Source organism: Pteropus vampyrus, unplaced genomic scaffold, assembly GCF_000151845.1.
Source record: "Pteropus vampyrus isolate Shadow unplaced genomic scaffold, Pvam_2.0 Scaffold61, whole genome shotgun sequence".
Classification (NCBI taxonomy): domain Eukaryota; kingdom Metazoa; phylum Chordata; class Mammalia; order Chiroptera; family Pteropodidae; genus Pteropus; species Pteropus vampyrus.
The window spans coordinates 704,414-725,922 of record NW_011888842.1 but is presented as its reverse complement, the minus strand read 5'-3'; the positions used below and the strand labels follow the sequence as shown (position 1 = coordinate 725,922).

Genomic DNA, 21,509 nt, shown 5'->3' with positions numbered 1-21,509 from the left:
GGGAAAACGTCACATTATTCTATCAACCTCACTTCCACAGTGTCACGCTGGGAGCATGCGAGAAGCCAAACTCAGTTTGGTTTTCTCAGTGTGATGTCAACTGAAATAATTCCTCCCAGAACCTAGCGTCGTTTGTCTGTGAGGCTTAGTTACTGATATACAGAACAAGTTTAATCTTGTTCTGCACCTTTCTGGGTAATTAATAGGTACCACTTATTTAAGCTTTTCATGTTAAGTGTCAAGGACTAATACTTTTACGAATGTAATCTCATCTAATCTCCAGGACAATCCTGAGGTGAGTTTTATTGTCATCACTCCATTTCAGAATTAAGGAAACAGTAGACTAGAGAATTTGCAGGACGTAACGCAGGGATTAAGTGGAGCGCCGGGATTCATGTTTGGGATGGCTCTAAAGCTCATTCTCAATTATCTCTTAGCGATATCACTCATGTGTGACACCCTGAATATGAACCAGGGGCTGGCTAGACACTTAATGCATTCATTTGGTAGAACAGACCTTCTTGCCCCCAACTTACAGATGAGTCAAAGACACTCAGAGGGAGTAAGTAGCTAGTAAATTGGTGATGCCAGCATTCAAACCAGGGCCTGTCTGATTTCGAAGCCTATTTTCGTAATTACGATGTCAGAGATAGAAGGGCACTGCTATGCTGGGCTGTAGGAAGAGAGTTAAGTGGGGGTCCTTGGATCCTGCTGTCCCTGTCCTGTATCTGTCCATAACATAAATGTCTGTTATGGAACATGTCTGATTCACATCTGGGTTTTCCCCAAGGTCTACTTTCTAACAGTTTTTGTGTTGAGGATTTCATCATTTTCTTCATCTTCAAGATTGTTTTAATGCTACTGTTTATTGAATGTTTACTATGCATATGACAAGCACTGTGCTGACCAGTTTACAGATATTATCACGGCTGCAGTTTTCTGAGTGCTTTAAGAGTAAACAGAAAGCAGAGGATCATCCCCTATGAAGAAAGAGGAAGAAAAAGCATTCGGGGGGCCCAGGCGACACCTTTCAAGGGCCGGTGCCCAGGACCAAGCTCCGCTCTGAGGAGCATCTCTGGTTTCACTGCTGTAGCTTCCTCAACTTCTCCTCCCTCAGATTTCCACATGCATTCATTCGGTGTTTGTGTCTCTACCTTTGCAAGCTGCCTTAATCCTTATTGCGATGATGCAGAGTCAATAAAGGTCTTATCTTACTGGGTAGTAAGACAGGCATGGGAAGTAAAGACAGGAATAAGCAAGTCCATAAATTTATGAAGGGTTAGACCAGATGAATCTCATCTATGAGCACACCCCCCACCCCGCACCAACCACTTTCGCAGCAGCCAAAGTGTTCTTCCAAAATGCAAATCGGATCAAGTCTCTTCCCCATTTAGGAAACTCTCCAACTCATTCCCCTCAGGATGAAGTCTAAATGCCTTTGTCTGGCATTCCAGGCTCTCTGAGACCTGAACTCAGAACCAATTTGCCTTTTAATCCCTGGAACAAGTGCTGTTCTCCTGCCTTCACATGGGACACAGGGGCTCATTCCCCACCCTGGTTCCCACGTGGAAGCCTCCTGGATTCCAAGGTTGGTCAGGTACTCCCTGGCACCCAAAATGAGGTACAAGGAGCCCAGCCAGTGGCTCACTGGCCAGCGACGCTGATGTAGGATGAGCAATGTTACCCTTCGAGGGGCGGAATTCACCCTGCTGCCCTCAGACAGCCTCGTGCCTGTGGCTATGCTCTCACTATTGCTTACTGACCTATGCACCCGTCTCCACCATGTGCATTACTCAAGGGCAGGGCCACACCTGTGTTGCTCACTGCTGTGTCCCCACAACACTCAATACAAGCTGCTGAAAACAGGCAGGTCTTGTGCATGGCTCCTGCCCTCAGGGGTTTACTGGGACAAGATGTGTCTGCACATGGCTCCCCTGGATAGCTTCACTGGCTGCTAAACCTCTTCAGATGACAATAACAACAATAATTTTCTAAGCACCTACTATGTACCAGGCACTGTGCTAATTAACAGGCGATTTACATCCATGATCTCATTTAATCCCCCAACAAACCCGCGGGGAAATGTCATCCTCATGCCATACGTGAGGAGCCGAGGCTCAGGACGGCTAACAGACTGCCAGGGCACCAAGCATGTGCTACTGTCACTGCCTTGACCTTGACCCTGTGTTGTCCTGCTGCTTCTCAAAAGCTAAAGTCCTAACAAGGCTGACCCATCTGTCAGGTGGGCAAAATGAGGTACCGAGAGGCCAGTGGCTCACCGGCCAGCGACACTGATGCGGGAGGAGCAATGCCACTCTTCGAGCGGCAGAATTCGCCCTGCTGCCCTCAGACAGCCCCCACCAGTCCCCCGACCCAGCCCTTGCCCCAGGGAGAGGCCCGCATACTTGGCCCGATTTTCTGGAATGGTTCCGGGGGTTCCTCCTTCACCTCTTCAGTGGCCACGACACCTTGGTCGAAGGGGTCTGCAGGAGAACACATGGCCCTTAGCACCCCAGTAACCAGGTCTCGGGAACCCAGCCGGGGACAGGAGAGGTGAGCAGCCAGCGAGCACTTACCTGCCCGATTCTCGGGGGCCCCTTCCACACTAAACACTGCGCCCGGGCGGGAGGCAGCAGCCACAGAAGGAAAGAAGCAAACAGGAGCCCTGTTAGTCCCTGCCCACAGCTGCCTCTGCCCACTGCTCCCAGCCTCTGTCCAAGTGAGCTTGCCTTTGGGGCCGACGAGAGCAGTCCTGCCAGCATCGATGCCCCAGAAAACCAGGGCCAGAGGAGGGTGCATCCCAACCAGGACATAGCCTGTGCCTCCATTCCTTTCCCTCCCACAGCACGAGCCCACCCCCGGGGCAGGCGTATGCTCTGTCTGCCCTGTTTCTGGCACACCAGAGGGGCTGGGGCAGGAGGAAAATGAGAAATCGGGAGGATAGAAAAAGAGGAGGTGAGAGGAAGGATGAGCCAGCAGCAATAGGTGGTGAGCCCAGTTGTCACAGCTTAAGACGGACCTGAGATGTGGCGCTAGAGAAGGAGCCCCCAAGATCCTTCCCAGGTCCAAGACCCCATTTCTAGGATTCTTAAGAGTCTAAAAACAAATTATCTAAATTTACTGTTCTAATTTCTAACTCTACAATCTAAGATGCTAAAATACCATCATTCATTTTTAAAAACGGGTTTAATTTCACCAGAGTATGTGAATACCCAATATAAAATTGTATAATGAATCGATATGAAATTGTGGGTATTCGATCTACAAAACCAGCAATTTCACATGGGTTACCCTAATTAGAAGTATATATAGAATACGATGGGGACCTTTACTCCCCCAGGATCCTCAGGGATTGGTCATTCTCATCATGGTCTGGTTGCTAATGACCTTCCGCTGGGTGGGGGGGGGGGGCGGGACTGGAGTTTGGGGGGGCCAATAAGCAGCCCGGGGTTGGAGGGTCTCTTTATGTGGCTCCATTCCTAAGGAGTGAGGGGCCTGACTCACCATCTACTGCATGCAAGTCTCGGTGCTCTTGGAAACAGCTGTAGTATTTGTACTTCTTCCCACAGATGTCACATGTGTACCTGAAATTATCTGTGGGGGATGGAAAGACACACGTGGTTACCAGGGCTTCAGTCGCTTGGGGTAGAGTTTTTGGGGCCAGCTCATCTGCCTCAGGAACTAAAGAAAGGACTATCCCAGAATGGCCCCAACTGGTGACCCCATGGAGAATCAGTTCTTGGGCTGTTAGGGGTCCTCTATACAAGGAGACCAAGGAGCCCTGAAGTGACTTTCAAACCAACCCCCAATCCTACCCTGTGTGAGATGAGCTGCTAAGGGCCTGGGCCATAACTGGCCCCACCTCCCTTCATGAAGTTACACGACATTAATGATCGCTGTAGCTATCACTCCCCAGGTGCTGTGTGTGCAAGGTGCCCTTCTTCCATCAGTCCTTGCAACTGAGGGAGGAAGCAGTAACCTATTTCACACACACGGAAACTGAGGATCAGAAGGGAATCAGCTTTGGATCAGCTTTGGAAATGGTTCACTAAGACCCTGGCTCTCTGGCATTCACACTTCGTGCGGTCCCTTCCCTTTGAGCCTGAGCTGGACCTAGTGACTTGCTTCTAAAAAGTCATGGGATGCAGTAAAGTAATGGGATGTCATTTCTGAGATTAGGTCACAAAAGACCATGACTTTCATCTTGCTCATACCATCTCGATCTTGCTAGCTGCCATGTGTGAGCCGCCCCACAGAGATCCAGCCTCCAGTGAACAGCCAGTGGGGAACTGAAGCCCTCAGTCCAAGAGCTTGAGAAGGACCCATCCATCCTGCTAACTACCACATGAGTAAGTGTGGAAGCAGCTCCTGCCCTGGCTGAGCCTTAAAATGAGGCCACAGCCCTGGCTGACACCTTGACTACAGCCTCTAGAGAGACCCAGAGCCAGAGAACCCGGTGAAGCCACATCCAGATTCTGACCACGAAAACAGTAAAATAATCACTGTTTGTTGCTTTCACTCTTTAAGTTTTAGGGAAATGTGTTACACAGCAATAGATAATGAATACAGGGCCTGAGTTTGGATGATCCCCTAAGTCTATCCAAAGTCTGAAGCTGGACTTACACAGTACATTACCCTCACCACACCAGCAACATACTAAGATCTGTACTAGCACAAACCTTGTGTGTGCATTCCTTGGGCTGATCTAGAGACGGCCCTGCCACCTCATCTTTCTGAGGATGCCCAGCACCAGGAGACTGGGCAGCTTGCTAAGGCTGCACAGTGGGGCAGGAAATAGCCAGAGTTCAATCACTTAACTTCAAGCCATGGCTGAGTCGGGCACATGGCCCTTCTCTGTCTGGATAAGCCACCCTCTACTCCCGGGCTAGGGTACCAGCCCCCTGGTCCCTCTTCTGCTCCTCAGACCCAAATATAGGATCCATGATATAGGTCTGATGAGACCCCTCCATCCCAAGGTTGCAATGCCAGGCAATTCTGTGGGAAGGTTTCTGGCCCCCTATGTAGCTAAACTTGGGACACAAATGACATTAGCCATCTCCCTGCCTCGGCCCCTAACTCTTCCAGCATACCTGCAGTCTCTGAAAGTGCTTTGGCAGATGCCAAGGCCATGGAGACTAACTGGTCACTGAGTGAGGCACACACAGCCTCAGCACATGCAGATGGTCTGAGAGTTGTGGAGATCAGGCTGGGTGCAGGTGTGCCACCATCCTACCAGCCCTGCCATCACGCCTGAAACAGCCATGGAGTAAGTGGTGGGGAGGAGAGGCCTGGTCTTGCCCTGCTGACTAGTGCCAACCCCACCTCAGGATTCAGCTTGCCCTTTTCCCCGCTAGTTTGAGGGCAGGGGTGCGTAGTAGATGAGCTGATTCCTGAGGCCTCTCCCAGACTGGTGGTTCCAGGATTCCAAGCCTGGCTCAGGCTTCATCCTTTCCCATGGCTGGAAATCCAGGTTAGACAACAACCTCCCCCATCCTGTCCCATCTGGACCATAATGTTCTCTTGGTGCTGGACACCTGGGGAACAGAGGTGGAGAAGTTCAGGCCACCTGGTTCCAGATGGGGCCCTGCTCCTGAAATTCCTCGCCCATACTGTCCAGTGCCGGTCACCCTCCACAGCTGCCTGCCCACTCGCCCCGTCTCTGCCCACACAGCCTCTTCTACCAGCCAGGCCATGGCTACCTCCTCCAATAAAATGTGACCCCCCATTTCTGCCGCCGAGAAGCACTGCCACCCTGCTCTGTCGAACACGACACCCCCACTTCTCTTCAACGTGGATGGCAATCACACTGCCGGACTGACTGAAGGCGGGAGTGGACAGGACAGGGGCGCTATCTCCAAAGGGAAAAAAGGCAAAATGATTTTTTTTTTTGTCAGTGAAACCACGGTTTTGGAACCTCAAGAGAGCTCAGTGTCTCTGAGAATGCCACCACTAATCTGTCTGAGGAGCAGGCTCTGGAGTCAGGCCACCCGAGCTCAAACCTAAGCCTACTGCTTACAAGTGCGACTGACATCGGAAACAGCCCCTAACCTCTGCCCTGCAGTTTTATCTGTAAAATGGGAATGGCAGTCCTTCATCTCCCAGAGTTGTAATACATAAATGAGCACAACGCCTAACATACAATAAATGCTTGGTAAACGCTGCCTAACATTATTGTTTTGCAAAGGGAATCGAGGTGACAGTAGCGAGAGAACTGGATGTAGAGTTAATCTTGTATTTTCTTAGTTGAGAGATGGGTAAATGGATAGATGCCTCTATGTATGACTGCACAATTTTTCTAACAAACAGATGAAAGATTCCTGGGCTAAAGGCATGAGACCTGGTTTCTACCCTAGCAAGCTGTATGACTTCTCTCTGGGACTCAGTATCTTCATCTGCAAAATGGGTAGGCCGGACTTGCTATTCTCAAGGAACCCGTTAGGTTCCAGGACTCCACGGCCAGGATTCGGAAAGGAGGCTGGGGTGTGAAGACCCCAGTCCTTCTGAGCTGGCACTGCTGGCCTGGGTCAGGGCAGGGGTGCAGGATTGGGAATAAAATAAAGCATATTGGCCATGGGGAGAAAATTCCACAGGGAGGAAAGAAAAAGTGATGGAAGGACTAAAAATACCACTAGCCAGAGAGTCTTCAACAATCAGCAAGCCTCTGGGAACAACGGAAGCAAGACAGAGCACAACGCATCATTGAGGGGCTGCTGGAGAGGCCAGGGGACCAGAATAACCAAGGAAGGAAAGATAAATGGGAAGTTCTTTTAATGTGTGGCTTACCACAGGCAGACCATGGAAGCTAGAAGAGAAGGGAGCTATTGAGGGAGAAGGAGCCGGAGCCAGGCAGGAGGAGGGTGGGGGCTGGGAAGAAGGGGCAGGCTTTTGCCTCCTGCCAGCCTCGGTCCCTCCACAGGTGTCAACCAATCTGAGCCTCAGAGTCTCCTCCAGAAAACGGAGGAGTAGCCTTGGCACCCCCTGACTCTCACATGGTATAAGAATCCAAAGAGAGAGAGAGAGGAAGGAAAAGTGCCTTGGAAGAAATGCTGTTAGGATCCAGCCCATTTAAGGTCTTGCTTTAGCCCTAGGCACCTCTGCGAAATGCTTTATTTTGGATCTGGGGAGGGGTCATGTTTACTTATATTTTAAGAACCTTTTTATGGTGGTATAACAAACATGTAGAAACATAAGTGACAATCTATGGCCTGCCACTGTTTGTTCTGGTAAGAAATACATTTCCATCTCTGTCTAGCTGTGTTCGTGCTTCATGGCCGAGTTGAACAGTTGTGACGGAAAAGTCTGGCTTACAATGTCTAAAATGGATACTTGATGGTCCCTAATGAAAAAGTATGCTGACCCCTGATATAGAAAGGGTACAAATCCTAAGTGCTCACCCTGTTCAATTTTTGTAAACCAAAAACACCTGTGTCACCAACACCCAGCTCAAATATCAGAACCTAGAAGCCCCTTCCCAAAGGTGACCAGGATTCTGACTCCTCCGGCATGCATTAGTGTCCCCTATTACACAGATCCTAGAGGAGGAACTTCCTTTGCTAACAGTTTCTGTGGGTAATCCACGGTGCTGTGTGTAGCCCAAAGCCTTTCCTTCTCACTGCTGTCCCGCGGTCCTCCGTGTGAACACGCCATAACTTATGCCTTCAGCTGGCACTGGGAACTTGGGTGGTTTCTAGTTTGGGCTGTTACGAACAGTGCTGCTAAGAACATTCCAGTTCACGTCTTTTGGTGGACATGTGCACACATTTCTGTTGGGGACACACCTGGGAATGGAGCTGCTGGGTTCTGGAACTCAGGTTTCTTGGGTCTGGGGGAGGTTCTACCCCAGCCTACACCCATCTGGCTGGCCTGTGGGTTTAGAACTGGAGAGAAGGCAAGCAGGGCCTATGAGCGGCAAAGCAGAACACTGTCCCCAGCTGTCAAGACCCAGCATGCCACAGGCTCTGGGATACCTCACCCCAACAACTGGTGCCCATGGGTGCTCATGAGACAACTCTCTGAAGGTGGAGTTCCCAAACACCGGCTATGGAGCCCCAGACCCATGAGTGGGAGTTAAAACATAGAGGAAACCGCAGACGCTGGACCCCTCTTGGAGATGCACGTGCTTCTCTACCAAGGAAGGGCCCTGCGAGGTCTACAGTGAGAAATATGCCCTTTGTGGCAGAACTCAAGGTCTACCCACGTTATATCACCTGAGAACCTTTTACAACAGAACACCGAGGAACTCCCCAGGATGAGTATGTCACAGAACATGCTTCTGGAAAGGCTGCTCTGAAGGACTGTCCCCAAAGCCTGGACCACAGCAATGTGTGGGGGTGAGGAATAAAAGTGTCTCCACCTTCCACCCCTGGCCCTCTCGGCCCCCCAAAGCCCACAAGGAGGGAAAAATACTCACTGCCTTGGGAGGCTCCCTCCCCTGAGGTGGCTTCAGTGTCTGTAACAGAGAAAGAGAATGAGAAGGTACTGAGTACATGGAACCAATAGCAGGGCTGGTGCCTAAAGAATAAGAGAGAAGGGGGACCCATTACAATGTGCCCAGGGACACTCTCTCCCCCGACTCAGATGCAGGGAACTGGCCTTACAGTCCTTCCCCGTGGCCCCCACTGTCAGTCAGGTCCTGCCCCAGCACCCGTCCTCCCGACCTGTCAGGTTCAAGGAGGGTCAGGACCAAACTCTCCTGTCCTGTCAGCCCCTGTGCCCTCATCTTCAAAATGGAGACGGCCACCTTGCCCTCCTCCCTCGAGGGCTGTCACGGGAGCACACAAGATGACACATGAGCATCTTCCCTGCAGGGGCCAATGACACTGAGCAGCACTGAGGCATTCTGGGAGGAAGCAGGCCTATGCAGAACAGGCAAGGGACACTGGTAGCAGGAGCCTGGTGGCATGTCCTGCTGTCCCCAACCCCTGTGTGCTCTCCCAAGTAGAGGAGGCCTCTCCTCTCCTCCTCAGTAGAAAGAGGGAGAAGACTGGGGCTCTGAGGGCTTTTGAGATCACCCACGAGGGGCCCAGGTGGAGAGACTGGCAGAGAATGTGGAGGCCTGGCCCCTGACCTCTGCCCTCGGGACGCGGTGCTCACCTCGGTGTGCCCGCACGTGGGTCTGGAAACAGTTGTAATACTTGTACTTCTTGCCACAGATTCCACACTCATAGGATCCTAGAAAACAGGAAAGGGACCAGTCAGCCAGCACCCAACGCATGTAGCCACAAGGCCCTAGGACCCGCAATGATGCCTCCAGGGACTCAAACTCTGTGTCAAGGAGACAAGGCCCTTCCAATGGCTGTCTTGTCCCCAGCAAGCAAAGAGGCAGCAAGCACCAGAGGAAATAGAGAGCTGAACTGGAAGTCAAGAAGCCTGAGTTAGTTCCAGGTTTGCCTCAACTTTCTGAGTGACCTTGGACAAGTCACTTGCCATCTCTGAGCCTGTTTCCATATCTGTAAAATGGAGAAGGTAACTTCCTTAGGTAACTCTCATACTTGTTCCTTGAGGGAAAAGGAGATGGATGTAAAAGTGTTCTTTTGCAGTAAGGAATAAATTGCATCCATGTAAAGAATTCATCACTTGAATGCATTAGAGTAATTTCTAGCTACCTTTCCTCAGGTTGAGACAGAAATTGAGGACAGGCTTCAAATCAGATGCCTCTGGGTCCCTGTCCCTGTTCGACCACTTACCAGCAGCACAACCTTGGTAATTTCTTTAGGTGTACTAAGCCTCGGTCTGCTCATCTGTAAAATGGGGCTAAAAAGTACCTACCTCATGGGGTGGCCCTACACTGCCGCAGGCAGTGCCCAGGCCTACTGCAGATGTGCCTGACAAGGAGAGCACTGCCCCCGTCTGCTGAGGTACTGTCTTGTTCCCTCAGATGTGCGAACACCAACGTGGTGTAAACATCTGACCCCGGCCCTCTGCCGGGCCCTCAGGTAGACTGAAACGGCTGAGTTCCCAGTGGGCATTTCAGATAGGTCAAAGGTGGAGCCCAACATGCAGAGCACGGGGCAAAGGCCCACGGCAGGAAGCCAAGAAGAGCCCATGAGGGGCCCCAGGAGGAGAGGCCCTGCCCACCCCTCACATAAGCCTGACACCACCTGGGCCCAGGCCTGTCCTTCCTAACAGAATGGCTAGGGAGCCTGCACAAATACAGAGACCCTGGCCCCACTCCAGGCTCAATGTGGTAATGGCTGGGGCTAAAGGCCTAGGAATCTGCCTTTTTAAAAGGGTCCTCAAGGGATTCTGATGCCCAGCAACCAGGTCTGAGAACCACTGGCTTAGATGGAGTCTTGGCTCTACCACTTACAGGCTGGGCCTCAGTTTCCTCACCCACTCCTGCTGCCTTTGGTCTCGCCTGGGGGCAGAGACTCATTTACCAAGGGTGAACTCCAGGTACTGGGTTAAGGCAGAAGAACAAACAGGACTATGATTCCTATACCTCATGACCGAGGTCAGGATTAATGAAATATAACACTGAAGTCAGCTGGCATACAGGTGGCATCGCCACCTTTCTCAAGGGAACGCTGTCGTCCTGACACCAGATGTGGAGCCTAACAGTCTGTGACCCAGTGATTTTATATGTGTCTTGTCTCGCAGGGAAGATTATAAACACGTGGAGCGCAAAGATCAGATTGTGGATTTCTGTGTCTTTAGTCTCGTGATTGGCACACAGCAGGGGTTCAATAAATTCATGGTGTCCTGCTGTGCTACTCATCTGTCACTGAGTAATAATGACCCGATTATCCCAGTTTGGCGCAGTGGGACGCTAAAGGGCTTTCTCAGGGACTCTGGCTCAGACGGTCCCTATTCCAGCTGCCTGATTCCCTGCCAAGCACACTTGCTCACTCTGCTGAGTTCTCCAACTACCTTTCTGTCCTTTGCAATCGTTACTCCCTACTAAGTACCAGGTACTGTAACTCATTTCATTTGAGTCTCACCGATGTCCCTGCACAAGCCTGACCTCTGATCCCGCTGCATAGGTGAGGAAGGAGAAGCTGGCCAGATGTGTGGCAACCTGCCCATGTTACACAGCCATCTGGTGGGCGTGGGGTCCAGACACAGGGGCTTCTCACACATCAGCTCAGTTCATCTTCACAAGTGCATAGAAAACGGTGATTATTATCCTCATTTTTCAGATAAGAAAAGCGAAGATCGAAGGGAAGACACGGTGAGCTAGAGATTGCCCAGGTCTCTCAATCCAGAGCCAATTGTGTACCCACCACACAATCAGCCTCTGAGAGAGCTCCAAGAAGAGACGGTGCCTGTTAACGTTTACCATTTACCAAGTACAGTCAGGGCTCAATCCTGCCCTCTACCTTCCCAAATGTCCTCAGGTGGTTGGGACAAATCAACACCCACTTTAACAATGAGCTTGAAAGTTCTACGGGCCGAGTGGTCCAAGGCTAGGGCTACTCAATTATTGGTTTGTGAGGAATTGGGTTCAAAGCCCATGCCAGGTCACCTCCAGATGCCAAGAGAGCTTTGAGTCCCCTTCAGATGTGGGGCTCGTTCTAATGCGGACGGGCAACAGAACCCCCTACCATGTCTGGTATCATCATAGGGCTCACAGAGTCCCCTGTCAAGAGCCAGGGAGAGCTGGCAGGGCACTCTGGCACACAGGACCAAGCCTTTTCCTCTCCCCGGTCCTGCTGTCACCAGTGACACAACAAGAATCCACAGGTACTGATTGACAGCGCCTGTCCAGGATATCCCATTGTCACCTGGCAGAGAACCTGGCTTAGGTCCCTTCCTGAGAGCCCTGGACAGACCAGTGAGGCCAGGTGGGTCTAGTTCCCAAAGCCATGGAAGGGTGAAGCCACGAAGACTGAGGCAGAGGAAGCTGTCTTCTAAGAACAAGGAACATGAGCAACAATCCTCACCTCTATCATTTGCACCTAGCTAGTTCCACATGAGCTCAGATACCTTTCAGGATACGTGAAATCCAACAAGGGAGAAATTCAGAGCAGGAGAAGGAGGGAAGAAAAATATGCAAGGTGGGGAGGGAAAAGAGAGATGGCTTCTTACAACAGGAAGTCCTGTACTTAGCTCAGAGCATCACAGCGGCCACTATCTACAGCTCAAACACTGAGGAGCACCCAGCCCGCTTGGTTCTAAGATGCAACAGGAGCTGGGCCCAGGGCCTCTTGGGGACAGAGGACCTAGAGAGCTAAGTTGTGGATGAGTGGGTTTCCTGAGGCTCTCTGGGGCTTGGGCTCAGACCAAATGTCCTTCGAACTAGGGTCTTCCAAGTAGAGTACAAATCCCCTGGGGATAATGTAAGCACAGGCAGTTTTAAAATAATCCCCAATCATCAACTTCCAAAAGTATTCTTCCTAAAATCGACATGGCAGAGAACATGGCAGCAGGCAGGGAGGCCCCACTCAGCTGGTTCTCCTTTCCGTCTCCTCTCTCACCTTCCCCCTTCTCCCACATCACAAACAAGACAATTCCTTCATCCACCTAATCCTCACGGTACCCTCCATGCTGGATGACCGCCTGGGGGATCCAAGCAAAGACATGACTGGAAAACAGTGGTGTCGGACTTAGAAAGTGGGTGGATGGATCTACTGACTGGGAACAATTCCTTTTGTGAATCAAATGTTTTCCAAGTCTTTCCTCTCAACAAAATTGAAGATCTAATGGAATTGTCCGTGGAGAGACCATTGAAAATAATGTCTGATGAGAGACCCTTGTGGGATTTTTGGCAGACAACTTGGAGTTCAAAGAACTGAGTGACAATGCTAATATAAAACTCCACTCCTCCCTGGCTCCTTATTTACGTGATCAAGCTTTCTAAGCACTTACACTTATAAAAACTGAAAAACAGAAACGAAATTAATGCTGAATCTTGTCTCATTCAACATATAAGAAATATTAATTCACAGAAACATGAGCCAATTGAAAAAGAAATAAAGCCCCATCCATTTCATTAAAAGGTGCTTTTTCGGTATTTTTTTTTTTACCTGTACATTTACTATTTCTCTAAATTTGTTTTTGGCAAATTGTATGCTAGTAGTAACTCAATCTGAAGAAAAAAATGTTTCAAAATGTAGAGCTTTACGATCCCAACAAATTTTTCAGAAATTCCTATTTCAATTTACATACATCTTGTTGTGGGAGATGAGTGTGAACAGTCATCAATAAAAGACTCTCAAGCATAAAACATATATTACGTGAGGATAAAAATCCTGTGAGGGCAATGGACTGGAAATATGAATTCAAGGAGAAAAAGGAAAGTTGTAAAATTTCTGACTGTTAAAGACACGCCTGTTCATACATTTCTTAAATGGATGATGGCAGATACCAAATAGCAGTGGCGTTTGGATTATCTTGGATCCATTTAAAAGAGTGGTTCACAGTTTTATTTCCAAAATGCCAAAATTTTTTTTTTTACACAATACTCAAGAATGATATCCTTTGCAAGTACTTAAACTTTGGATTAAAATGTTAGATGTCAACTCAAAAATGTGAAAGAGAATCTAGTTTCTCAAAATTCTTTTGGGAGGTACTGAACAAAAAAAAACTATGAAGCCACTGGTCTTTTAGGTTGCTATCACTCCAAAGGTAACCCCGGATGTCCACGTCCGAGGCTTCACCTAATACCCATGGTATCTGTTTTGTATTTTTGTCCCTCGCTTAAAAAACAATTTCATACCTATCACTTCACTCTGCCCTCAATAATCCTACTGGAAAGATAGGCAGATTTTGTTATACTAATAGATCAAGAGAGTATATGGCTCAGAGAAGTTAAGGGGCCCGTCCAAGGCCCCACAGCAAGGCAGACCCTGGATCTTTTAGCTTACAGCCCACGGGCCCTTGCCAATGGGGGCCCTTCAGCGGGGACCCCTTTTCCACTTCGGACCTCCAGAGGAAGAGTCATCAGCAGAGACAGGACGTGCCTGGGAGGGTGGCCAATCCCTCCTTTCCAAGGAGCTGCAGCGGAGAGCTCAGTGTTGGTTCTGGCAGGCTCAGGCACTGAGCCCTGCCAACAACCTACTGAAACAGGAAACTATCAGCTGGCACTATGAAGCGGGACCTGGCACCTTCGCTATCGGGTTTGTCACAGACCAAAACCCGCGTGGCCTTGTCTGAATGGCTGTCTGCTCTTCTGCGGCTCCTTCTGGAGCTGTGGCTGGGCCCCTCCCCCTCCTTTTCCTGCCTCTCCTCCCAAGGAAGGCCTGTGTGTGTGTGTGTGTGGAAACACCTCCACTCCTCGGTGTTCAAAGTTCATTGCCTAGAAACATCCTTGCAGGATCTGGTCACCCAGCTTGATCCCTGACTCCCCTTCCTGCACCCAGACCACTGAGTGACCCTCTCTGCTCACTCATCTCCAGGACAGGAACTCACCCCCTTGCAGGCTTATATACAGTTATGGTTCCCATGATCACAAAGTCTTTCCTTTTAGTAAGCTGAAATCCCTCTTGGTAACTTCCCCATATTGCTTGGAGCTATTTGGAATGTGTCCACCCCATCCCCTCCCACGAAAATACTCTAAGTTGTGAATACTTAGATTCCATCATCCCCCCATCCCACAGCCCCTACTTCTCCCCCATCCTCAGGACAAACAGCCCTTAGCTCTTCCATGACGGCCCTCCCCACACTGAGAGCTGACTCTCTGGAAATAACCTGTTGGTCCACACCCCTCATCTGGGCCCTGGACCACCACCGGGGAAGCCTTGGGCCAGCAGGTCTCCAGGTCCCTGCGACTCTTCTCTGAGCTCCTTCACATGTAACCTCCTTGGATTAAGGACCACTGGTCTCACAGCACAGGGTAGAGCATCCACTGCTTGGTAGTGCATTCTGACCACCGTGATGGGACCTGGGCGTTCTTATCTCTTGGAACCAGAAAGTATTCTGTGGGCTGGATGTCCTAATTGTGGTGAACCCAGCTTGCCTTGTCTTCGCCACCTAGGACAAGGAGAGCAAGCAGGTTTCCATGTCAGATTTTTCAATTCAGGCTGACTGACAGTGACTTTTTGGTGTCCTGTGTTAAGGAGACTTGAGGTACACTGTTAGGAGTGTATGCGGTGATTAATTAGCAATGCTGCCATGGACGTGAACCTGGGGAGTAGGTCCACGGTCGCGCCTTGTGTTTAGCACTCATCACTCAGGAGGAGCTCCCGAAACCTCAGTGGCCCTGACATTCCTTGTCGCAGCTATGCAGACATCGGCATGCAGCTTGTCTGGAAAGAAAAGGCAGCTGTTAACTGACTTTCAGTTTTATCCAACAAAGTTGTCACAGTCCATATGATCTCTGCTCTCCCTGCTTTAAATAAGGAAGCTCAAGGTCTTGCCCCCAAACCCCACACTGGCTTCGACAGCAGTGATGTTCTTTCTAAGAGTGAGGGACACCCTTTCCCAGCACAAGGAATTTCTGGGCAGCAAGGAGGTAGCAGCAGCTACTGCAAGTTTGGCAGTCGGCCTCCTGAGCACTGAGGTCCCTCCCGACGCTCCCCGCCTGAGACGCTGCCAAACGCCATCCACGTGCCCATGACCCGGGCTCCTCCATGGGAAGTGCCTCAGATAATGTTTGTGTCATTGGGAACACTGTTTGTCTGATGCCTATTAAAGGGCTAGTGAGGATGTGGCAGGGGAAAAGGGGGCTAGAGCTCAGGGAAAAGGCAAACAGGCAAACGGGAGGTCCCCTCACGGCGCGGCACTGGGTGACCAAACAGGACTGCTATTCTATTCAGTGACAGAGCCCGCTCTGAGCCCTGAGCATGGCACTCAAGAGGCCTCGGCGCTGCAGAACCCCACACTCCCCTGCCAAGTGCCCCGGGAACGTGTCGACTCCCTGATGCCTGGTCACCAGGGCACAGAGGAACACTGTGGCACAGGCTCATTTAAAGGGATGGCTCTGACCAGCATTCCGCCCCCGGCCAGATCCCTGGGAGTGCGTCCCCTCCTTGTGTTACTTCTGGAAGCTATGAGAGAGCTGCTGTGAGGTGGAGTGGGGGGCCTGCATAAAGTGGAGGAAAAGGTCACTGGCCTGCTGTGTGACTCGGGGCAACTCTCTTCCTCTCTGCAGGCCTTTGTTTGCCCTTCTAGAGGGGTGTCAATCTATAGCATGTGTATGTAGGCCCACTGCCCATTTCCATATCCATGGTAAACATCGATAATCAATCGCCACACTTGCGAAGCTTCAACACAGTCTCCGACCAGCCAGCAGCAATTACCTGGACTTGGCTCACAAGATAAAATCTACTTGCCATCTTGTGATTAGATGAGTTCAAAAGGTTCAATTCTAACATTGATTTCTTTTTCTTTCTATTTTTTTTGTTAAATGCTTTTCTTTCCCGGTGCTGAGGCCAAGCCAGATTGCTTTAAGCCTGAACCTTGGCGGAAACTACACCCTTAAAGAGGAGGGTCAGCCTGAGTAGACGTGAGACAAGCTGACGTGACCAGCAGGGGGTGTCCTGGGCCTGTCTGGTGCGGGCTCCAAAATGCTGGTCTGGTCCCACTTCTAACTGTTCATCACTGTGGCTTTTACCCTTTCTTCACAAGGGTTAACGACAGGTTATTCACAAATTTCACAAGCTCCTCAAAGTTCTAGAATTCTAGGGAGGTGGTACAGAAGGAATGCCAGGGACTGGACAACTCTGTCTAGTTCGCAGATGAGAAAACCAAGGCCTCATTGGAACCCACATCTGCTGACACCTCAGCCAGTGCCAAACTTCTTCTCCATCCAATTTTTTCTCTATATCACACTGGCTTATTTCTTAAAATTGGGGGAAAAAAGCAAAAAATATTACTATTCTTTGCCCTTGAAGAGGTACTTTGTATTAATACTAGTACTGCTAATAACAGATCACTGTTTACTAAGTGCAGTGTTGAGTTCTTTACATACATTATCTTTACTGAATCCTCACATAACCCTGTGAACATACAATTGTGAGAACTAAAGCACAAGGGGGTCGAGTAGCTTTAAGGTACAACAGCTACTAAGTCAGAGCCTGGATTCGCTCCCAGTCCAAGAAACCGAGCTCGTCCTAACACAACAGTCTTCCCTTCCACTGCTCCTTTTGAGTCCCATACCCCTCAGGTAGCCAGGACAGGGAGCATGCCTCATTTATCAGAAGAGGACACTAAGGAACATGGAGGCTAAGGACCCTGCTGCTGAGGAGCAGCTGAGCTGGAAAGCAGTGTGGTGGCTGGCACAAGGCCAAGGGCCCTGGGGCCTCTCACTGTGCAGGCAGCTGGCCCAGGGAGGACTCCCGACATTTCCCTAGCATGGCTGATCCAGGCTTTTCCTGCTGAATCCAGACTGCCGGCTCCATCCCAAGATTTAAATTCAACTACCCTTCTGGATATCTCCTGGTGAAGGGCGTTAATAGCTACTGGATCCAGTGAGTCTTAAATCACACCCCACCCTCCAAGTGAGAAAGGACATGTCCTCTCCTTGGTTAACTAACACATCCACTAGTGGCTAAAAGTCCCCAGCCTTGGAGAGTGAATACTGATGGATGGAGGTCAAGCACAGGCCCCTGAAAAGAGTCTTCTCTCATCCGCCACTGGGCTAAGTCACTCATGCTTTTCACCAACTATTTCTGGTTCATCCCCCTTCTGTTACATGCTAAGATGGCATTTCCCAGCCTCCTTGAGGTTGAGTGGGCCACGTGACTAGTTTTGGCCAATGACTGTGCATGGAATTAACACTTCGCACTTCTGGGTTATAGCAGGTAATTGCCAGTGTGAGTCGTTCCAGAGCTTTCTTTCCCTTTGTCACACGGATGGCAGCATTCCATATAATGGCTGCTTTTAGCCGGGGTCTAGAGCACAGTGGAGTCCCTAAATGGCCCATGGCCCACAATGGACATGTAGTACAACTTAGAAATAAACTTTTGTGGTTTTGAGCTACTGGACCTCTTTTTACTTTTAGGACCTTTGTTACTGTGGCATAACCTGGCTCCATCCTGACAGTTACATGACCAATGCCAACACTAACTCCGAAGCCAGTACCTCGCTAGGTATTGTGGGATGGGAATGGAAAGAACAGGGCCATAGATCTGACAGGTCCTGGAGCTCCAATCTTGTGGCAGAGACAGGCATGGACAGGACAGTAGATAATGGGAAGTGCCCCAGTGAGAAGCAGGGTAGAAACAGATCACTTAAGACCAGAAGAGATCAGGAAGGCTTCTGGGAGGAGTTGGTACTGGAGTTGGCCTTGAGGGACAGGTTGGATTTGGGCATGTAAAAATGAGCAAAGGCATACCAGGGAGAGGGAACAGCATGAGCAAAGGACAGGAAATGCTGCAGAGAAGACTGTACTGGAATGAAAGGTCCGGGAAGATCAGAAATAAGAAATGGGGCTAAAAGGCCCAGGTTATAGAGGTTCTTGATGCTATGGTTTCGACCCTAGACATAGTAGGGAATCCCAAGTTTATAAGTAGAGAGTGACATGGTCAGTTTTCTGTTTTCGTCAAGGCCCCTTGTAGCCAGAGAAGAAGGCAGGTGAGGGCAGGGACACTCAACAGGCATGGATCTTAGCAGGATGCCGCAATGACCCAGGGTGGGCTGACGGTGGCCACAACCAGCGAAGGAACAGCTGGGAAATGGAGTTCGAGGCTGATTCCCAGAAGATGGGAAGAAAAGGCAACAGGTCTTGAATCTAAACCTGGGGAAACAGACAAAGAGAAACTTCCCCACACGACCCTACATGCCACACACAGGATGTGCACCCAGAAGCCGGGAAGAGGTTAGAGCTGGACCAGAAAGAAGTGATAGAGAGAGGGAGGTGGCAGCACTTCTGAGAACATACTGAGCACAGAAAACAAGGAGGGGGGCATGGATGAAAATGGAAGTCTGGGACCAAAGTAGGCAAGGCCTCGATGCCTGGCGGAGGCATATGGGTTTTATTTTACAGAACAGGGGTTGCAAACTTCTGGCCCACAGAATGACTCTAATCCACAGATGTTCTGTTTGGCAGATTTCAGAAGTCAAATTAGTTGCTAACGTTTAAAGCCAAAAGAATTCACATCAAAATTCTCATTTCTGGCGTGTGGTGAGTCCGGAGAGCTGGCCATGCTGAGCTGGTCTCCCCACGTAGTTACCCCTCCTCTGTATGTGAGGCGTGGGCTCTCCAGCTGGACACGCTCCCCACCACCTGCTTGTCTGGCTCATCTCTCCTTACGCTAAATAAACATATCTTGCTGGGCCATGTGGGCATTTGAATTTGTGAACTTGGCAGGAGTGCACGCAGCCTGTGAGGGGTATCCCCTGGCTCCTGCTGGAAAGTGAGGGGAGAGATGATTTCTAAGAAGTTCGTTTTCACAGAACTCTTCTGAGCCTTGCCCAGACCAGAAGAGGCAAGGGAAGATGCCAGTCTGTCACTGAACAGGACCTGCACTGGGAGCTGCTCCCAGGAGTCCCCAGTCAAGCCGAGGAAGAAAGAATATAGACAGCCATGTGGGACACCAGGTGACATGGGCTGTGCTAGGTCTACCTGGGGCATGGGGTCCCACAGCATGAGGGACTCACCAGGCCTGCAACAGTTCCATGCATCTGACTTGAACAAAGTCTTAAAGGGTGAGTAGGGTTTTGCCTCGTCAGATAGAAAGAGAAGAGCTTTAGACCAGGACCATGGAGGCAAAGCCAAGTCTAAGGAGGCTAATCTCTCCCGGAGGGCAGAGGGCAGCCACTGAAGGCTCTCAGCCAGGGAGAAACAGACAGCCCAGTCTCTTCGTCCCGGGACTCTGGGCCCGGCCCCAACCCTCTCGGATGGGCGCTCACTCACCGAGGGTCTGCTGGTTGCGGACGCCGCCGATCACCACACAGATCTCGGCGGGCACTTCGCCAGTCCCATCCTTGCTGACTGCCTTCTTCTCTTCCTTGGCCTCGCCCTGCCAGATCACCTCCTGGATGTAGTCGTCGGGCACCTCCGTCTTCACCTTCACCTCTGTCATCGTTCCCTGCTCGGCACTCAGCGAGGCCTCGGCCGGCACGGGCTCTGACCCCTCCACCTTGGTGATCTTCTGGCTGCGCTTCAAGCGCTCCCTGGGAAAAAAGAGGAGTCTGTTCAGTGTGGATCCCGTATTCACCCCCAGACCTACCTGGGAGCCCATCAGCCCAAGGGGTTGTAAACTGCTTAGCTACAGATCCACCTCTCGCATGAACCTCACCTTGAAGCACACAGCTTATGGGTGCCCCTGAGGGCTCTCCAAGGAACCCTGGGGTTCCAACCACACAGTTTAAAAACACAGGCTAGTCTGGCTCCAACTCTACCCATTTTACAGATGGGGAAGCTGGGGTCTAAAGAGGTCTAAATGTGCCCAGTAACTTCTGTAACTAGAGCCGTAAGAGAACGACAAGGGAGCTCTGGCTTGTCGAACTCGGTTCTTCTCAGGCTACAGTGTACACAGAAATCAGCTGAGAATCATGGTAAAGCGCAGATTCTGGTTTAGCAGGTGTGGGGTTCGGCCTGAGATTCTGCATTCTATCGAGAGCCCATTGAGGCTGGTCCTGCTAGTCCTCCATCTGCACGTGGAGCAGCAAGAGTTGAAGTGGTTTGGTGTGTGCAAAGTTGTCTAGTGCTGTTCCCTTGGCTCCTTGGCAGGAGGCCTAGAGATCTCATCCAAGCTCGTCCCTGCTCCAGCTTTACAGACGGGGAAACTACAAGCCAAAAGGCTCACTTGTTTGCGATGTCCTGGAGCCAACACTTGGCCCCAACATGTTGGCCTCTAGGTGGCTCTTCAAATATCAGAAGACAGAGCTCGATACTGAGATGGGTAGGACATGTGGACACTGGGGCCTGGAGCAGAGCTGTGGCTTGCCCAGGGCCACACGCAAGATTGGTGGTAGGTCAAGGCATGAGGCCAGGTCCCTGCCACCCACTCCTGAATTATCATAAGGGCCCCCTCAGCCTTCTGGCAAGGGATTACTCCAGTTTCTGAGGTGGGAAAGCCAAGACATGCACAAACTGGGAAATCAAATTATATTCTAGGCCTGGGGCTGCTGCCTTGGCCATGTCCAGGCTTCTCCATCACTCCAGAGAAACATCTGTACCGTGACCTCCAGGGCCCAGCCTCGAGGCCCACTCAGGTGAGGCCCGCTGGCATACCAACTGAATGAAGCACAGTGGAGGCGCCCAGGCTGGGAGGCAGGGACCTGGGCTCTGATCCGAGATCCACAATGGGTTTATGTGTGACTTTGGACAAGATCCTTCTCTCTGGGCTTCGGCTCCATCTACCCCAAGAACATGGGTTTTATCGGTTTTATCACATCCGCTGTCCCTCCCAGCTCTCAGCTTTCTCTCAGGTGGCAGAGAGAGGCCACTGGGGACGTTCTCTAGATTGAATTGTGTCCCAACTCATATGGTGAAGACTTAATACACATAATGACTGTATCTGGAGATAAAGTCTTCAAGAGGTAATTAAGGTTACATAAGGTCATAAGCGGGGGGCCCAATTCTGAAATGACTGTGGCCTTAGAAGGAGAGCCCTCTCTCTCACTCTGTCCCTACCCCATGAGGACACAGAGAGAAGGTGGCTGTGTACAAGCCAGGAAGAGGG

At 50.6% G+C, this 21,509-nt stretch overlaps 1 protein-coding gene across 22 annotated transcripts in view; it reads right to left on the bottom strand.

Moving 5' to 3' along the window:
- Positions 1 to 21,509, bottom strand: part of ZNF618 (zinc finger protein 618) — a 171,730-nt gene that overhangs the window by 40,386 nt on the left and 109,835 nt on the right. For 15 of the 22 annotated variants that reach the window (XM_011360920.1, XM_011360923.1, XM_011360921.1 and 12 more), the window contains exons 3-9: positions 19,736 to 19,995; positions 9,094 to 9,171; positions 8,411 to 8,449; positions 7,779 to 7,877; positions 3,505 to 3,594; positions 2,577 to 2,612; positions 2,406 to 2,483 (exon numbers count right to left, since the gene is read on the bottom strand). In XM_011360920.1, the coding sequence (XP_011359222.1) occupies positions 2,406 to 2,483; positions 2,577 to 2,612; positions 3,505 to 3,594; positions 7,779 to 7,877; positions 8,411 to 8,449; positions 9,094 to 9,171; positions 19,736 to 19,995 (680 nt within the window). The remainder of the gene's footprint in view (positions 1 to 2,405; positions 2,484 to 2,576; positions 2,613 to 3,504; positions 3,595 to 7,778; positions 7,878 to 8,410; positions 8,450 to 9,093; positions 9,172 to 19,735; positions 19,996 to 21,509) is intronic. The other 7 variants (XM_011360926.1, XM_011360932.1, XM_011360927.1 and 4 more) reach the window with 3 other exon arrangements.